Raw genomic sequence first — 18,713 nt, 5'->3', positions numbered from 1 at the left:
TTTATATGCCCCAGTACAGGGGAATGCCAGGGCCAAAAAGTGGGAATGGGTGAGTAGGGGAGTAGGGGGAGGAGGGTATGGGGGACTTTTGGATAGCATTGGAAATGTAATTGAATAAAATACGTAATAAAATATATTTTTAAAAAAGAGCTTCTTTCTCTTGTGTTCAGCTTTAGATTTCCTGGAAATGTCCTGAGGAAGTCAGATACAGGAAAGACTCAATGTGCCAGTCCTTGGATCCCATCAAATAGTTCTGATGAACTTCCCTTATTAATTTTAATATTTAGTGCTTCAAATTGTCAGATTGTATAGATTGTGTCTTGAGTCATCCCTACTTTGTCTCTAGTTTCCCCTAGGTCATTAAACATATTTCTCTGTCAACTTTATTTTTTTAAACATTATTAATCCATTGAGTGGTATTATTGCTACCCACATGTGCATGAGTATAAAGTCACCCACTGAGGCGTGGACAGCCCACTAGAGATTACTTTTTAAACAATTGTTGACTATGTGTTTGTTTTTTAAGAAGCCCTTAAGGACTAAGAACTCTGCAGTTATGGGTGGGACCTGTCTGGTCCTTTTCCCATCCAAGCTGGAACTTTTCACTGTCTTGATCTTGTGCAGGTCTTGTACATATATGACCTCAGTTGCTGTGTTTCTTTTTTCCCTTATTCACTTTATCTCCACTAACTTTCCCACTCCCAGTCACCCCTGCCATAGTTCTTCTCCCCTTTCCCTCTTCCCCTTCTTCTCTTAGCAAGTGGGGGCTCCTATTATCCCCCTTACACTGGCACTTCAAGTCTCTGTGAGGCTAGGGGCTTCCTATCCCACTGAGGCCAGACAAGGCAGCCCACCTAGTAGAACATATCCCATCTACAGGCAACAGTTTTTGGGATAGTCCCCATTCCAGTTGTTCAGGACCCACATAAAGGTCAAGCTGCACAGCTGCTATTTATGAGCTGGAAGGGTGAGGCCCAAGGGTTCAAGTTAAGGGTTCCAATTCCTGTGGAATTCCTACCCCTTCCTTCATATTCTTAAAGACATCATGCATTTTATAGGCGAATAGATGGAACTTGATGATATCTTTCTGAGTGAGATAACCCAGTTCTCCAAGGTATATACTCACTTATAAACGGGTATTAGCCACAAAATACAGGTACTTTGTTATACTCCATGGATCCAGGGAAGATAATCAAGAAAAAAGGCCCAAGGGAAGAGGCTTGAATTGTATTTAGAAGGGGGAATAAAATAATCATAGGGGCAGATGGTGGGAGGGAATTGGAAGGGACAGGGGATGTTGAGGGGAACTGGGAATTCAGTATCAGGTGTTGGGAAGGACAGGAGAGGTGGCTAGATGGTCATGAAAATGAATGGAATCCTGCAGCTGACAGTGGTGAGGAGCTGGGGAACATCTCAAGGAGACAGAGACCAAGAATAAATTGGGGTACCCTTACCAGTGACTGACTACATAGGATATATGGATCCTGAAGAGGCCACCTCCTGTATTCAGAAAGGAAACCCAGTAGGAACACCACCCACCCACAAAACTTTCAACCCCAAATCTATATTGTCTACAAATTATGCAGGCACGGGGGAGGGGGAGCAGAATTGAGGGAATGGCCAACCAATAACCAGCACAACTTGAGACACACTCATGGTCAAGCACCAATCCCTACCACTATTAATGATGCTCTGATATGCCTGCAGACAGTAGCATGTTGTCCTCTGAGAGGCTCCACCCAGCAGCTGACTCAGACAGTTGCAGACACCCACAGTCAAACAGTGGACCACAACTGTGTTTACTCTGAGCTCCACAACCCAGCCTTCCCTCAAATGCTGGGTTCTTCATTTGTCTCTCTTCCTCAGCTACTATTCATAGACTGCCAGACTTCGCTCTTTCTTTCCTTACCATCTAATCTTTTGCTTTTTCAGTTATTTAGAATTTAATTTTTATCTTCATTATTCTAATCACAGCTGTCACCTTCAGCAGGAACACTGGCTCTATTTTCTGTTCTTTCAGTTTCATTCAATGTAGTTGCCATATTGGATAGTTTAAAAGAGATCTCTACAGCTTCCTAAGACATAAATAAATTTAATGTATCACCTATTACATCTTTTCTAGAATTTCTTCCTAACAACTTATAAATGAAAGGTTTCCTTAAGGGCATGTTCTTTGTAGTTATCTCCCTTTCTTTCTGGTAAATTCATCTAATTTCTTGAGCCAAAATTCACACAACTTTTAATAATTTAATTTCAGTTCTGTCTTTGGTAACAAACCTGAGTATGCCAAACCACAAATGTACTAATATTGCATTTGTTAATAGTCTTATAAATACTTCCTTTTTAGACTTTCCAATTGTTTCTTAATGTCTGTGACATGATCCTACTTATATGACCTTATGACCTTTTTAGCTGTGATTCACAGGTATGCAGACCCTTTCCTGTCCACATTATATTAATCATCTCCATTAATTATTGTTCTTCTCACATTCATTCCCTAGTGTGTCCCTCTTTCCTTTTTTACTGCTCTTTTTGTGGGGTAGATTATTGGTATTTTTACCTTGAACACGCAAAGCAACCGCTCTGTCTACCATGGAATGATGTTACAAGGCCTCTGTTATATTTTCATTTTGAAATAAAGGGCTCATTAAATAACCCAGGCTGGCTTTGAACTCACGAACCTCATACCTCAGACTCCCCAATACCTAAAACTACAGTTCTGAACCACAGTGCTCTATCTTGTTCCTATTTCCTATTCCTATTTTTGTAATATTATAAAATCACATTGCATAATCTTGGTTCATTGGTAAAATAATCTATGAGGTTATTTGGTGTTAGGACATGGCTACCTAATGAAAATAATTACTATGCAAATATGATGACCTGCTTGTAACCATCTATGCTAATAAATATCTGAATGTGCCTTCAAGCATAGGCTGGGGAGGTGAAGACAGGAAGAGATCTAGAGTTTTTGGTTTTGGGTAGCTAGTAGCCAAGTAAGTGAGCGCCAATCTAAAAATAAGTAAATAAATAAGGTAAGTATTGTAAGTAAAAAAAGTAGCAAATCAACTGAAGGAGACACCTGATATCTCTGGCCCCCATATGTGTACATCTCCATATACATGTGCACCTGTGTACACGTGTGTTCACATATAGACACATGCATGCACATACATGTAATAAGAAAATATAAAAAAAATTGCCAAATAATTTTTTTTGCTCCTTAAAGTTTGAACAATTTTCCTTTGACCTCTAAATAATTTACAGTAGTCATGGAGCCAGTGATTTATATATATATGTGTGTGTGTATATATATATATATATATATATATATACACACATATATACACACACACACACACACACACACACACACATATATATATGATTTCTCTAAGTCTTATATTTTTCCTGTAAGATAATTTAAAATAAGATACTTTTAAGTAAGATAATTATGAAATAATTATCTTTTAATAAAAATTTATAAATTTGACTCAAGAAATCAGATGAATTTATGGAAAAAAAATACTTAGTTTCTTTATGTCCTCCATTGGTCAAGATACAGAGTCAACTGTCCTAAAGTTGCTCTTCTTTGTTGTACGAAGTTCGAAGATTGCACTGCTAGGCAGTTTTCCTTCCTACTCCTTCATGAAATATCTAAATATCCCAATTTTAGATTGCCTTGCTTTTCCTTCACTGATGTTTTCATTTTGTTCATGCCTGGCTTTAATCTTTAAGAGACACAGAGTAAACCATTTACAAGTTAAAGACAAGAATTACTATCAGAGAAATAAATATTTATAAGCCCTCAAAAAGCAGTGCTGGATGGGGATAGAGGGTTGGGCCATGTTCCCCCACGAGTTTTGCACGCCATCTAGTGGCATGTCCATCTTACTACAAGGCTTGCCTATCAGACGCTGAACTCTGCAGATACATTTTCCAATTTTCCTCAGGAAAGAGTTCAAATAGAGCTTTCTTAATATATATATATATATATATACATATATATATATATATATATATATATTTCACTTTGAATAAACATTGTAAAGCATTTTAATGTTTACATACTAATTACTATGTACATATTTATCATTTGTTTACAGTTCTATCATTTATATTATTACAAAAGCGTTAAATGAAGCACACTTCTGACACTTTGTTTAATGTTAGTGCTAGTCAGTGATATTCATTTACCAGAAAGACATCTGAAGAAGACTTGAAAGCTTCGGTTAGTCTCCATACATTTAAAGTCCCTTCTCCTGACATGACCCACACAGCATATTCAGCTAAAATGCCAAACACTGAATCTCATAGAAAAGTCTAAGGTAAGGAGGCAGGTAGCTAGTCACCTATGGCTCTGACCTATTGAATATTACCCAGACACTCTAAGAGATGGTTTTCACATCTAAAAATATGGGAATACGAATTTTTTTAATCACATCTGTAGTAGCATGCATAAAATGCTTGGACCATTTCAAGTTTTGAGCATATATAGATGTCAGTTCATGTTCAATGATTTTATTTTCTTTTATTCAATAGACATGTGCCCAGAAAATTATAAAATAAATTATCTGATCTAGCCACTAAAAACTTAAATTTACATTTAATAAATGTTCAGAAAAAGTAAGTCACTCTTACTCACAGCTTTCAAGTTGCATTATGCATGTTTGTACATCCATTGGAAAATTCTTGAGATCCATTGGACAGGAGAGTGTTAATGTCAACCTGAAAGGATGAAAGGAAATCTTTTAAAGATAATTTACACTGACACATGCATCTTCTACTGTGTAGAGAAAGAAATTCTGATGTTGAGAGAAACTAAAACTGTGCAAATGAAAATTTCTCCAGGTTAAGAATGTTATTTAAGCACACTGAACACAGGAACAGTGGAGCAGCTGGGAAATAATCCTTCTGGTCTAACATCTGCACTTTTGAGCTGATATTGTTTCACAGCCCACTGTGCATAGGTCCCACCAGGAGAAACCTGTTCTCCCAGGAGTGCCTTCACGTCTGAGCTCAGAGATGAGAGAGACAGTTTCTCTCCAATAACTATCTGAAGCATGGCCGTGAAGAGCACATGGGGTGCAGGAACAGTGGAGCAGATGGGACAGGATTGTTCTGGTCACCATCTGCACTGAGAGCTTGGGCTGTTTCTAGAGCTCTCAGTACACAAGTTCTGCCAGGAGAGATCAGAACTCCCAGGAATGCTGACACAGGCTTACAGACCCACTGGAGGTACAAGTCCAGACAGAGACAGCAAAAACATCTAACATGAGGGAAAACCAGATAGTGAAAGAGAAACACAAAAATCTTACCAAGAGAAACCAAGACTACTAGGCATCATCAAAATTCAGTTCCTCCACCACAGCAAGTCCTGGATATCCTACCACACCAGAAAAGTAAGATTCGGATTTAAAGTTATATGTCATGATGCTGATTGAGGATTTTAAGAAGAACATAAATAACTCCCTGAAATACAGGAGAACACAGGTAAACAGGTAGAAGACCTTAAAGAGGAAACACAAAATCCCTTAAAGCATTACAGGAAAACACAACCAAACTAGTGAAGGAATTGAACAAAACCATCCAGGATCTAAAAATGGAAGTAGAAACAATAAAGAAATCACAAAGGGAGACAACTCTGGAGATAGAAAACCTAGGAAACAGGTCAGGAGCAAGCATCAGCAACAGAATATAAGAAATAGAAGAGAGAATCTCAGGCACAGAAGATACCACAGAAAACATTGACACAATAATCAAATAAAATGTAAAATGCAAAAAGCTCCTAACCAAAACATCCAGGAAATTCAGGACACAATGAGAAGAACAACCCTAATGATAATAGGTATAGAAGAGAGTGAATATTTCCAACTTGAAGGGCCAGTAAATATTTTCAACAAAACTATAGAAGAAAACTTCCTTAACCTAAAGAAAGAGACACCCATGAACATACAAGAAGCCTACAGAAAACCAAATACTTTGGAACAGAAAAGAAATTCCTCTCATCACATAATAATCAAAATACCAAATGTACAAAACAAAGAAAGAATATTAAAAGCAGTAAGGGAAAAGGTCAAGTAACATATAAAGGCAGACCTATTAGAATTACACCAGACTTCTTGCTAGAGATGATGAAGGCCAGAAGATCCTGGGCAGACGTCATACAGACCCTAAGAGAGCACTAATGTCATCCCAGGCTATTATACCCAGCAAAACTCTCAATTACCATAGATGGAGAAACCAAGATGTTCCATGACAAAAAACAAATTTACACAATATTTCTCCACTAATCCAGCACTTCAAAGGATAATAAATGGATAACTCCAACACAAGAAGGGAAACTACACCCTAGATAAAGCAAGAAAATAATCTTCTTTTACAAAACCAAAAAAAGATAGCCACAAAAACCATAATTCTGCCTCTAACAAAAATAATAGGAAGCAAAAATCTTTTCTTCCTTAATATCTCCTAATATTAATGGACTCAATTCCCCAATAAAAAGACATAGACTAACAGACTCGATATGTAAACAGGACCCAACATTTAGCTACATACAGGAAACCCATGATAGTGACAAAGATAGGCACGACCTCAGATTAAAAGGAAGGAAACCAATTCTCCCAGCAAATGGTCCCAAGAAACAAGGTGGAGTAGCCATTCTAATATCGAATAAAATCGACTTCCAACCTAATGTTATCAAAAAAAAAAAAAAAGTAGGACACTTCATACTCATCAAAAGAAAAATCTATCCAAAAGAACTCTGGATTCTGAATATCTATGTTCCTAATGCAAGGGCACCCACATTCATAAAAGAAACTTTACTAAAGCTCAAAGTACACATTGCACCACACACAATAATAGTGGAAAATTTCAATACCCTACTCTCAGCAATAGACAGATCAAGGAAACAGAAACTAAACAGAGACACAGCGAAACTAACAGAAGTTATTAACCAAATGGATTTAACAGATATCCGTAGAACATTTTCTCCTAAAACAAAAGGATATACCTTCTTCTAAGCACCTCATAGTACTTTCTCCAAAATTGACCATATAAACAGTCACAAAACTGATACCTCAACAGATACAAGAAGATTGAAATGATCCCATGCATCTTATTAGATCACCACGGGCTAAGACTGATCTTCGATAGCAGCATAAACGATAGAAAACCCACATACATGTGGAAGCTGAACAACACTCTACTCAATGAAAGCTAGGTCACTGAAGAAATAAAGAAAGAAATTAAAGACTTTTTAGAGTTTAATGAAAATGAAGATACAACATACCCAAACTTATGGGACACAATGAAAGTATTCCTAAGAGAAAAACTAATAGCTCTGAGTGCCTCCAAAAAAGAAACTGGAGGGAGCATACACTAACATCTTGACAGCACATCTGCAAGTTCTAGAACAAACAGAAGCAAATACACCCAAGAGGAATAGACATCAGGAACATATTCAAACTCAGAGCTGAAATCAACTGAGTAGAAAAAAAAAAGAAACAGATCCCAACCAGGAGCTGGTTCTTTGAGAAAATTAACAAAATAGATAAACACTTAGTCAGACTAACTAGAGGGCACAGAGACAGTATCCAAATTAATAAAATCAGAAATGAAAAGGAAGACATAACAACAGAAGCCAAGGAAATCCAAAAAATTCATCAGATCCTCCTCCAAAACCCAATACTCAACAAAACTGGAAAATCTGGATGTAATGGACAACTTTGTGGACATATACCAGGTACCAAAGTTAAATCAGGATCAGATAAACAATCTAAACAGTCCTGTATCCCCTAAAGAAATAGAAAGAGTCATTAAAAGTGTCCCAACCAAAGAAAGCCCAGGACCAGATGGGTTTAGAACAGAGTTCTATCAGGCCTTCAAAGTTGACCTAATAACTATACTCCTCAAACTATTCCACAAAATAGAAGCAGAAGGTACTCTACCCAATTCGTTCTATGAAGCCACAATTACTCTGATACCTAAACCACACAAAGACCCAACAAAGAAAGAGAATTTCAGATCAATTTCCCTTATGAATATTGATGCAAATATACTCAATAAAATTCTTGCAAACCGAATCCGAGAGCACATCAAAACGATCATCTATCATGATCAAGTAGGCTTCATCCCAGGGATGCAGGGATGGTTCAATATATGGAAATCCATCAATGTAATCCAGTATATAAACAAACTCAAAGAAAAAAAATCACATCATCACTTCATTAGATGCTGCAAAACCATTTGACAAAACTAAAACCCCTTCATGATAAAAGTCTTGGAAAGATCAGGAATTCAAGGCCCATACCTAAACATAGTAAAAGCAATGTACAGCCAAACCAGTAGGCAACATCAAATAAAATGGATAGAAACTTGAAGCAATACCACTACAATCAGGGACTAGACAATGTTACCTCCTCTCTTCCTACCTATTTGGTATAGTACTTGAAGTCCTAGTCAGAGCAATTAGAAAACAAAAGGAGATCAAAGGAATGCAAATTGGAAAGGAAGAAGTCAAAATATCACTATTTGCAGTGATATGATAGTATTCTTAAATGACCCCCCAAAAATGACCAGAGAACTCCTACAGTTAATAAAGTATTTCAGCAAAGTAGCTGAATATAAAATTAACTCAATCAAATCAGTGGCCTCCTCTACACAAAGGATAAACAGGCTGAGAAATTAGGAAAACAACACCCTTCACACTTGTTACAAATAATATCAAAAACCTTGGGGTTACTCTAACTAAGCTAGTGAACAATCTGTATGACAAGAACTTCAAGTCTCTGCAGAAAGATCTCAGAAGATGGAAAGATCTCCCATGTTCATGGATTGGCAGGATTAATATAGTAAAAATGTCCGTCTTACAGAAAGCAATCTACAGATTCAGTGTAATTCCCATCAAAATTCCAATTCAATTGTTTACAGAGTTAGAAAGAGCAATTTGGAAATTCATCTGGAATAACAAAAAAAAAAAACTAGGATAGTGAAACTATTTTAAATAATAAAAGAAATTCTGGAGGAATCACCATCCCTAACCTCAAGCTGTACTACAGAGCAATTGTGATAAAAAAACTGCATGGTATTGGTACAGTGACAGACAGGTAGATCAATAGAATAGAATTGAAGACCCAGAAATGAACCTACACACCTATGCTCACTTGATCTTTGAAAAAGGAGGTAAATTCATCCAGTGGAAAAAAGACAGCATTTTCAACAAATAGTGCTGGCTCAACTGGCACTTAGCATGTAGAAGAATGCAAATTGATCCATTCTTTTCTTCTTGTACAAAGCTCAAGTCCAAGTGCATCAAGGACCTCCACATAAATCCAGATACACTGAAACTAATAGAAAAGAAAGTGGGGAAGAGCCTCAAGCACATGGGCACAGGAGAAAATTTCTTGAACAGAATACCAATAGCTTATGTGCTAAGATTTGACAAAAGGGAGCTCATAAAATTGCAAAGCTTCTGTAAGGCAAAGCACACTGTCAATAGGACAAAAAAGCAACTAACAGATCAGGAAAAGATTTTTACCAATCCTACATCTGAGAGAGGGCTTATTTCCAATATATACAAAGAATTCAAGAAGTTAGAATTCAGAGAGCCAAATAACCCTATTAAAAATGGGGTTCAGAGCTAAACAAAAAATTCTCAACTGAGGAATACCGAATGGTTGAGAAACAACTAAAGAAGTGATCAACATCCTTAGTCATCAGGAAAATGCAAATCAAAACATCCCTGAGATTCCACCTCATACCAGTCAGAATAGCTAGGATCAAAAACTCAGGAGACAGCAGATACTGGTGAGGATGTGGATAAAGAGGAACACTCCTCCATTGCTGGTGGGATTGCAAGATGGTACAAGCACTCTGGAAATCAGTCTGGTGGTTCCTCGGAAAACTGGATAAAGTACTACTAGGGGATCCTGCAATACCTCTCCTGGGCATATACCCAGAAGATGCTCCAACATGTAATAAGGACACATGCTATGTTCATAGCAGCCTTATTTATAATAGCCAGAAGCTGGAAAGAACACAGATATCCCTCAACAGAAGAATGGATACAGAAAAAGTGGTACATTTATACAGTGGGGTATTACTCAGCTATTAAAAACAATGACTTCATGAAATTTTTAGGCAAATGGGTGGAATTAGACAATATCATCCTCACTTAGCTAACTCAGTTACAAAAGAACACACATGGTATGCACTCACTGATAAGTGCATATTATCCTAGAAGCTCGGAATACCCAAGATACAATTCACAAACCACATTAAACTCAAGAAGGAAGACTACAGTGTGGATACTTTGGCCCTTTTTAGAAGGGGGACAAATTACCCATGGAAAGAGTTACAGACACAAAGTATGGAGCAGAAACTGAAGGTATGACCATCCAGATACTGCCCCATCTGGGGATCCAACCCATATACAATCACCAAAGTTAGACACTGTTGTGGATGCCAACAAGTGCTTACCGACTGTTATAGCTGTCTCCTGAGAGGCTCTGCCAGTGCCTGACAAATACAGGGTTTGATGCTCTCAGCCAACCATTGGACTGAACACAGAATCCCAAATGAAGGAGCTAGAGAAGGGATCCAAATTGTTGAAGGGGTTTGCAGCCCCATAGGAGGGACAACAATATGAACTAACCAGTATCCACAGAGCTCCCAGGGACTAAACTACCAAGCAAAGAGTACATGGTGGGACTCATGGCTCCAGCTGTTTATGTATCAGAGGATGGCCTTGTCGGTTATCAATGGGAAGAGGCCCTTGTTCCTGTGAAGGCTCTATGTCCCAGTGTAGGAGAATGCCAGGACCAGGAAGCAGGAGTGAGTGGGTTGGTGAGCAGGGGGAGGGGATAGTGGATAGAGTTGTTTTGGAAGGGAATCCAGGAAATGAGATAACATTTGAAATGTAAATAAAATATCTAGTAAAAAAAATAAATAAATAAAAAATAAAAACCAATGTTATTTATTCTGAAATAAACATATATTTAAAAACAAATATATGTATTTTTGGTGGGGGAGATGTTGAAGTATCATCACACCTATAAATATTTTGCTATATTTATTCATTTACTTCCTTACATTAGAGATACCTGGAAGAGACATTGCTCTCCAAAGAGAGAATTATCTTCCAAGAGATAAACATTGATGTGGATTCTATACAATTACCAAATTTCAAAAGATGCATTTCATTTAAATATCATATTACTGTCCTTTAAGTTACAGTGTATATGGGAAAGGGAAGTTGTACATGTGGAGAGACAGAATGTAGAGAAATTTTCCTCCATGACAATTCTGAGCATTTCTGCAGCTGTCTCTGGGAAGTTGTTGCTGGATAGAGAGGCATTGAGCACAGGATATCTGAAGAACTTGAGTGTTTGCTAACAGAGTATGCAATGGATCTTACTCTGGCTTGAGCATTCTTCAAGTTCCTGTCAGAGTCAGGAAATCTTCTCTAGTATCTAATAATAGTGTCCTAGTAACTTTATCCTAATAACAACATCATAATATTAGTATCCTAATAACTTTTCTTTTCCACTAACTCTGTTGAGTGGTCATCTAGAGGAGAAGTTCAACCTTTATTAAAAGTAGGTTACAGAAAATTTATGCCTACATACATATATACGTGCATATAATATGTATAATGTAATGGAATATATATATATATATATATATATATATATATAAAACATATTACTGATATATCTTTCATTTTTACCAAGACTTTGTATTTTATAAAAGTGGGAGAGAAGAGAAAGTGATCCAGATCTCTGATCAATGTTCTTCAAAATTCTTTTCTGAGAAACCCCACTCAGCCACGTTTATATTTATTTCCTTACTGAAACCTATTGTAAGAATGAGCTTGCTAAGTGGTTAGTTTACCTGAGCTTGTGACAACAGGCATATTACTCTAGCCTCCCTAAACAATAGCTTTCTCATATCTAAACTGAAGATGGCAAAAATACCTACTGGAGAGTTGAGGGGAGATATCATGGGTGGTGTGGAATCCCCTTAGAAAAGTACTGGATACATAGGGAATACAGAATGGTTGTTACATTTTAATGACTGATTATTGAACCTCCATAATCCCTTTCTCAAAATTCTAATGTGTGGGCACAAAGATGAAATAATTAAATCTCATATGACATATATATATATATATATGTCATATATATTGAACAATATATATATATATATATATTGAACAAAAAATGACTAGCAATCTAACTACATTTTTAAAATGGAATTTTTATGTAAAGCATAGATATACAGTTGAAATGATATATAGTATGCAGTGACTATTTTGCTGACATAGGTCCAATTAGCAGAGTTTGGGAGACATAAATGGATAGACACATGGTATGCTGGATTTTTAAGAGTCTCAGAAGGATTATTGAGTAATTCATTCAAGTTCTCGAGGATCAAGGCAATTCAGTCCTTAACACACTAAAATGATCAGAAGACTCCATGTGTAAAAGTGCTATTTTTATTTTCTGGCTCAACTAGGTTAAGTGTTATTAAGTAATAGCATGGCATTTCAACATTCTCTTTTCAAAATGCAATTTAAAAACTAGCTGGACACAACGTTCCCTGCCTTGTGAAAGAGCTTATCAGCAGAGAGGAGACATGCACATTCAGAAATTCACAGGCATTCGTTCATTCTCTAAATGTCCAAGGCTTTTGCCAGCCAGTTGCCTATGCTGACTTGCAGAACGTTCTGACCTTTCCTCGAGAAGTAAAAGCTGTCCTCAGAATCTTTTCCTCACTCTCACAGTGCATGTGTTGTCAAATTCATATCCTGGCTATTTCTCTACTTACAATGAGAGTCGCTGCACAATCCCAACAACAACAAGTTCAAAAGAGTTATTGGGTAAAGCAAAACAATCTGCCAAAGACCTGTTGTAAATCATTCCTATAAAAGTCAATTTATTTGCTTTGCTTTTGTTTTATTTAATGTGAAACATAATTGATTAAACAAAACACTGATTAACCAATAAGTGTCTCCTGGTTGTAATACAGAGGGACTGTTTATCCAGATATTACATGTAAACCAAAGATGTGCTCTGACCACATCAAAGGTAACTGAAGCACAGAAGCAACGACTCATATTCTGTTTTGGAGATGAATGGCCTCTTGTTTAAGGAGGACACCAAGTTCTCTTTTTGAGACGAGGTACATAAACAGGATCTAGCACTTCTTCCTCCCACTAAGACGTCTTGGCTTCGTGAAACAGTGATGATTTTCAAAAGGCTGACTCATCTATGAAAATCACTAGCCTCATTAAAATTTAATTATTATCCATTTATAAAATAGCATTGCTTGTAGTGATGTGTCTGTCCCAATGTCTATTTGAAATTAAACATGTTTTCTGAATCTATCACAGCTTTTTGAATCAAAAAAAGTATGCTTTTGCATCTATTGGTGTATCATTTTATTGGTGTAACATAAATGTGTTGAGCGTAATAATTTTTGTGCTCAAATACATATTATGATATTGTACAATATTTTGCAATTTGATAACATAAAGACAGTGATTCTTTTTCAACAATTTAAGGAGTCTTGAAAGAGGTTCTTCAATCTCATACTAATGTATTTATATCACTTATTTTTATTAGTTATTTTATTTATTTACATTTCAATTGTTCTCACCCTTCCTGGTCCCCCCTCACTCACGCCCAGCCCCATTCGTGATCCCCTTGCCTGTAATAATGTGCTCCTCCACACCCTTCCCCACCCACTCCTATCTTACCCCTCTAGCATCCCCCTTCTCTGGAACATCTACAAAAACAAGTACATCCCTTCCCACTGAGGTCAGAGAAGTCAGTCCTCTGTTACATATATAGCAGGGGGCACAGACAAGCTCATGTATATTCTTAGGTTGGTGGCTTAGTCCCTGGGAGCTCTGAGGGAGTCCTGACAGTTGATACTGCTGTTCTTCCTATGGAGTTGCAGTCCCTGTCAGCTCTTCAATCCTTCCCCTAACTCTTCTATTGGGGTTCCCAGGCTTAGACCAATTGGTTGTGTATAAGTATTTGCATCTGTCGTAGGTGCTGGCAGAGTCTTTCCGAGGACAGCTATACCAGGATACTGTCTGCAAGCACATCTTGGTATCAGCAATAGTGTTGGGGTTTGGTGTCTGCCGATGGGATAGATCCCAAGGTTGTGGGGGGGTTGTCTCTGGATAGCCTCTTCTTCAGTTTCTGCTCCATCTTTTGTCCCTACATTTTCTTTAGACAGGAACAATCTGAGAAACATATTGGGATGATGGGTGGCCCCATCCCTCAACTGGGGTTCATCTACTGGAGGTGGTCTCTTCATGTTCTTTCTCCCGTGCATTGGGCATTTCAGCTAATGTCATCTCCATTATGTTCTGGGAGTCTCCAACATCCTTGGTGTCTGGGACTTTCTAGTTAGTGGTTTCCCTCCTTCCACACCCCACACTGTTGTATATCCCTATTTATTCTCTGGGCCCTCTGGGCTTCTCTCCTCTCTCCCCCATACCTGACTCTGTCCCTTTTTTTGCTTCCTTATTCCCTTTCCTACCCAGGGCCCTCTTGCCCTCAGTGATTATTTTGTTCCCCATTCTAAGTGGGATTGAGGCATCCACACTTGGGCCTTCCTTCTTGTTAAGCTTCAGGGTATGTGAGTTTTATCTTGGGTATTCTGAACATTTTTGCTAATATTCACTTATCAGTGAGTACATGCCATATATCTCCTTTTAGTACTGGATTACCTTACTCAGGATGTTATTTTCTGGGTCCATCCATTTGCCTGCAAAATTTGTGATGTCCTCGTTTTTAATAGCTCAGTAGCATTCTACTGTGTAAATGAACCACATTTTCTCTATTCTTTCTTTCATTGAGGGGAATCTGGCTTGTTTCCAGCTTCTGGCTATTATAAATAAGGGTGCTATAAACATAGTGGAGCACATATCATAGTCCTTGTGATATTGCAGAGCATGTTTTGGGTATATGCACAGTCGTGTAGGCTGGGTCTTCAGGTAGAATTATTTCCAATTTTTCTGAGGAACCTCCGGGGTAGATTTCCAAGGTGGCTGTACCAGTTTGCATACTCACTAGCAAGGGAGAAATGTTCCTCTTTCTCAACATCCTTATCAGTATCTGCTGCTGTCACCTGAGGTTTTTTTGTTTTTTTTTTTTTTTTTAATCTTAGCCATTCTGATTGGCGTAAGGTAAATCTCAGGGTCGTTTTGGTTTGCATTCCCCTGCTGACTAAGAATGTTGAACATTTCTTTATGTGTTTCTTGGCCATTCAAGATTCCTCAGCAGAGAATTCTCTATTTAGTTCTATACTCATTTTTAAAGTTAGATTATTTGGTTTTCTAGAATCTAATTTCTTGAGTTCTTTGTATATTTTGGATATTAACCCTCTATCAGATGTAGAGTTAGTAAAGATTTATTTCCCCAATCTATAGTTTGCTAATTTGTCCTATTGACAGTGTCTTTTGCCTTACAGAAGCTTTTCAGTTTTTATGAAGTCCTATTTGTCAATTGTTGATCTTATGGCCTGAGCCACTGGTGTTCTGTTCAGGAAAATTTCCACTGTATCAATGTGTTTGAGACTATTTCCCACTTTCTCTTCTATTAGATTCAATGTATCAGATTTTATGTGGAGGTCATTAATCCACTTGGACATGAGCTTTATACAAGGAGATAAAACGGATCAATTTGCATTTTTCTACATTCAGACAGCAAGTTAGACGAGCATCATGTGTTGAAGATGCTTTCTTTTTTTTTTTTTTCCCACTGGGTTGTTTTGGCTTCTTTGTCAAAGATCCAGTGACCATAGGTGTGTAGTTTTATTTCTGAGCCTTGAATTTTATTCTATTGATCAACCTGTTTGTCTCTGTGCCAATACCATGCATTTTTTTTTATCACTATTGCTCTGTAGTGAGCTTGAGATCAAGGATGGTGATTCCCCCTGAAGTTCTTTTGTTGTTGAGAATAGTTTTTGCTATCCTGGGTTTTTGTTATTCTAGATGAATTTGAGAATTGCTCTTTCTAACTCTGAACAATTGAGTTGGAATTTTGATGGGGATTGCATTAAATCTGTAGATTGTTTATGGTAAGATGATCATTTTTACTAGGTTAATTTTATAGATCCATGAGCATGAGTTATCTTTGCATCCTCTGAGGTCTTCTTCAGTTTTTTGTTTTTTTTTTTTTTTTTTTTTTTTTTTTTTAGGGATTTGAAGTTCCTGTCATACTGATTTTTCACTTGCTTGGTTAGAGCTAAACCAAGATATTTTATATTATTTGTGACTAGGTGAGGGTTTGGTTCCCCACTTTTTTTTTCAGCTTGTTTATCCTTTGTACATAGGAAGGCTACTGATTGTCTTTGAGTTAATTTTATATTAAGCCACTTTCCTGAGGTTGTTTATCAGCTGTAGTCGTTTTCTGGTAGAATTCTTGTGGTCATGCATATAAACTATCATATCACCCACAAATAGTGATACCTTAACTTTTTCCTTTCCAATTTGCATCCCTTTGACCTACTTTGTTGTGTAATTGCTTTAGCTGGAACTTTGAGTACTATATTGAAAAAATAGGGAGAGGGTGGGTACCTTTGTCTTTTCCCTGATTTTAGTAAGATTGCTTCAATTGTTGGTTTGCTGTATATTGCTTTTATTATGTTTAAGTATGTGCCTTGAATTCATGATTTCGCCAAGATTTTTAACATGAAGGGGTGTTGTATTAGGGGTGTTTTAGGGGTGTTGTATTTTGTCAAATACTTTTTCAGCATCTAGTGAGATAATCATGTGTGGTTTTTTTCCTTGCATTTGTTTATATAATGGATTACCTTGATAGATTTCCAAATATTGAACCATCACTGCATCCCTGGGATGAAGCCTACCTGATCATGGTGAATGATCATTTTGATGTGTTCTTGAATTCAGTTTGTGAGAATTTTATCGAGTATTTTTGCATTGATATTCATAAATGAAATTGGCCTGAAATTCTTTTGTGTATGTGTGTGTGTGTGTGTGTGTCTTTGTGTGCTTTAAATATCATAGTAACTGTGGCTTCATAGAACAAATTAGGTAGTGTTCCTTCTGTTCCTATTTTGTGGAATAGTTTAGGAGTATTCTCTTAACTCTTCTTTGGAAGTTTCATAGAATTCTGCACTAAGTCCTTTTGGCCCTGAGGGGTTTTGGGGGGGGGTTAGTGGTTTTTAATGAGTGCTTCTATTTCCTTAGTGGTTATGAGACTGTTTTGATAGTTTACCTAATATTGATTTAACTCTTTTTTTTTTTTAGTATAAAAATAGAGTTCATTTAGGGCATGGGGTGGGGGGAGTTAAGAGAGTAGTAGAGGCAAAGAAAGGCAGAAAGAAAGAGAGCGTAGAGAAGTAGAAGCCGGCCATGTCCACATGGAGAGAGGGTGAAAGGGAATGGGGAGAGAGGGGGAGCAAGGACAAGAGGCAAGAGTAAGAGAGTAAGAGTTTGATTTAACCCTTGTACATGGTATCTGTGTAGAAACTCATCCGTTTCATCTAGATTTAACAGTTTTGTTGAATATAGGCTTTTGTAATAAGATTTGATGATGTGTGTAATACTTCTGAAATAAAGGTTCCTATTGATTTGAAAGGGAGGCTTCTGCAGTATTGGTCACAGTGTTGTTTGTGTGCTATTAGTGTAGCAAATATTTAATATTTGACTCTGTTGTGCTTGTCTAATTTGTGAGGAGGATATTCTACTCCATTTTAAAAGTCATAAGACTGAGGTTTACACAGGACGTTCTAACAGTGCACAATATTGGTCAGTGAACTGGGTGAAACACCATATTTCTGCTTCATCATCTTGTTTTGTTTTATGTTTTAGAAAATAATAGTAAAAACCTTACTGCCTTTTGTATACCTGTTACCATGATACATATTTCATATTCATTATTAGCTAGAAGATGGATTTAGTCTTCACTGGGCCTCTTGTTCTCTCCATTTCTCTTGCTGTGAATACTAAGACTAAGAGCCCAGGCAGCATTTTACCTGTACCATGTCTAAGGATTAAACACTCTCCAAACATTCTGACATGGGATTACATTGTTCACTTACTTGGAAAAAGAGAAGGCTTGTTTGCAGTTTGCTCTAAAAATAGCATGTTCTCCAAGCTCCCTCTTCCAGAGTCACTGTACAACTGGCTGTGCATTTTTATTCATCTAAACTCCTTGCATTGGTCCAGGGAGACTTGGAGAGAGGTGAGAAGTATCCTTCTTGCTTGTTTTACCATAATAATAAAATCCATTATTTCCGACTCAGGAATTTTGTGTTTTCAGCAACCGTAAAAGAGTGAAAGGTTGATTTTATAAGCAGGATAAAAATAACATTTGAAACTTCATCTTGAGGCAAATGTGTGACTCCAAACCCTTCATCCAAAAGCAATTTACTTAAATGTTTTTTAGTGTAATCCAAATATATGAATTAAAATTTAAAATAACTCCATAAATCATTAAGCAAAACAAAACAAAAACAAAAACTTGAGTCTCACTAAGGTTGAAGAGTTGAGTCATTGATTAAAATCATTTGTTACTCTTTCAGAGGCCCTGGGTTTGATTTTCAGAACCTACATGGTTCCTTGTACCTATTCATAATTTCAGACATCTGACACATTGTTCTGACTTCTGCAGGCTGTTGGCACAATGTGATGTGCATATATATATATATATATATATATATATATATATATA

General features: G+C 37.0%; 1 protein-coding gene across 3 annotated transcripts in view; it reads right to left on the bottom strand.

Annotated features, from left to right (window-relative positions):
• Glra3 (glycine receptor alpha 3) overlaps positions 1 to 18,713 on the bottom strand; it is a 179,514-nt gene that overhangs the window by 56,684 nt on the left and 104,117 nt on the right. For all 3 annotated transcript variants that reach the window (XM_021169808.2, XM_029480241.1, XM_029480242.1), the window contains one exon: positions 4,646 to 4,728. In XM_021169808.2, coding sequence (XP_021025467.1) covers positions 4,646 to 4,728 — 83 coding nt within the window. The remainder of the gene's footprint in view (positions 1 to 4,645; positions 4,729 to 18,713) is intronic.

Source organism: Mus caroli, chromosome 8 (genome assembly GCF_900094665.2).
Source record: "Mus caroli chromosome 8, CAROLI_EIJ_v1.1, whole genome shotgun sequence".
Lineage (NCBI taxonomy): Eukaryota > Metazoa > Chordata > Mammalia > Rodentia > Muridae > Mus > Mus caroli.
The sequence above is the reverse complement of the archived record's forward strand: the minus strand, read 5'-3'. Positions and strand labels throughout refer to the sequence as shown.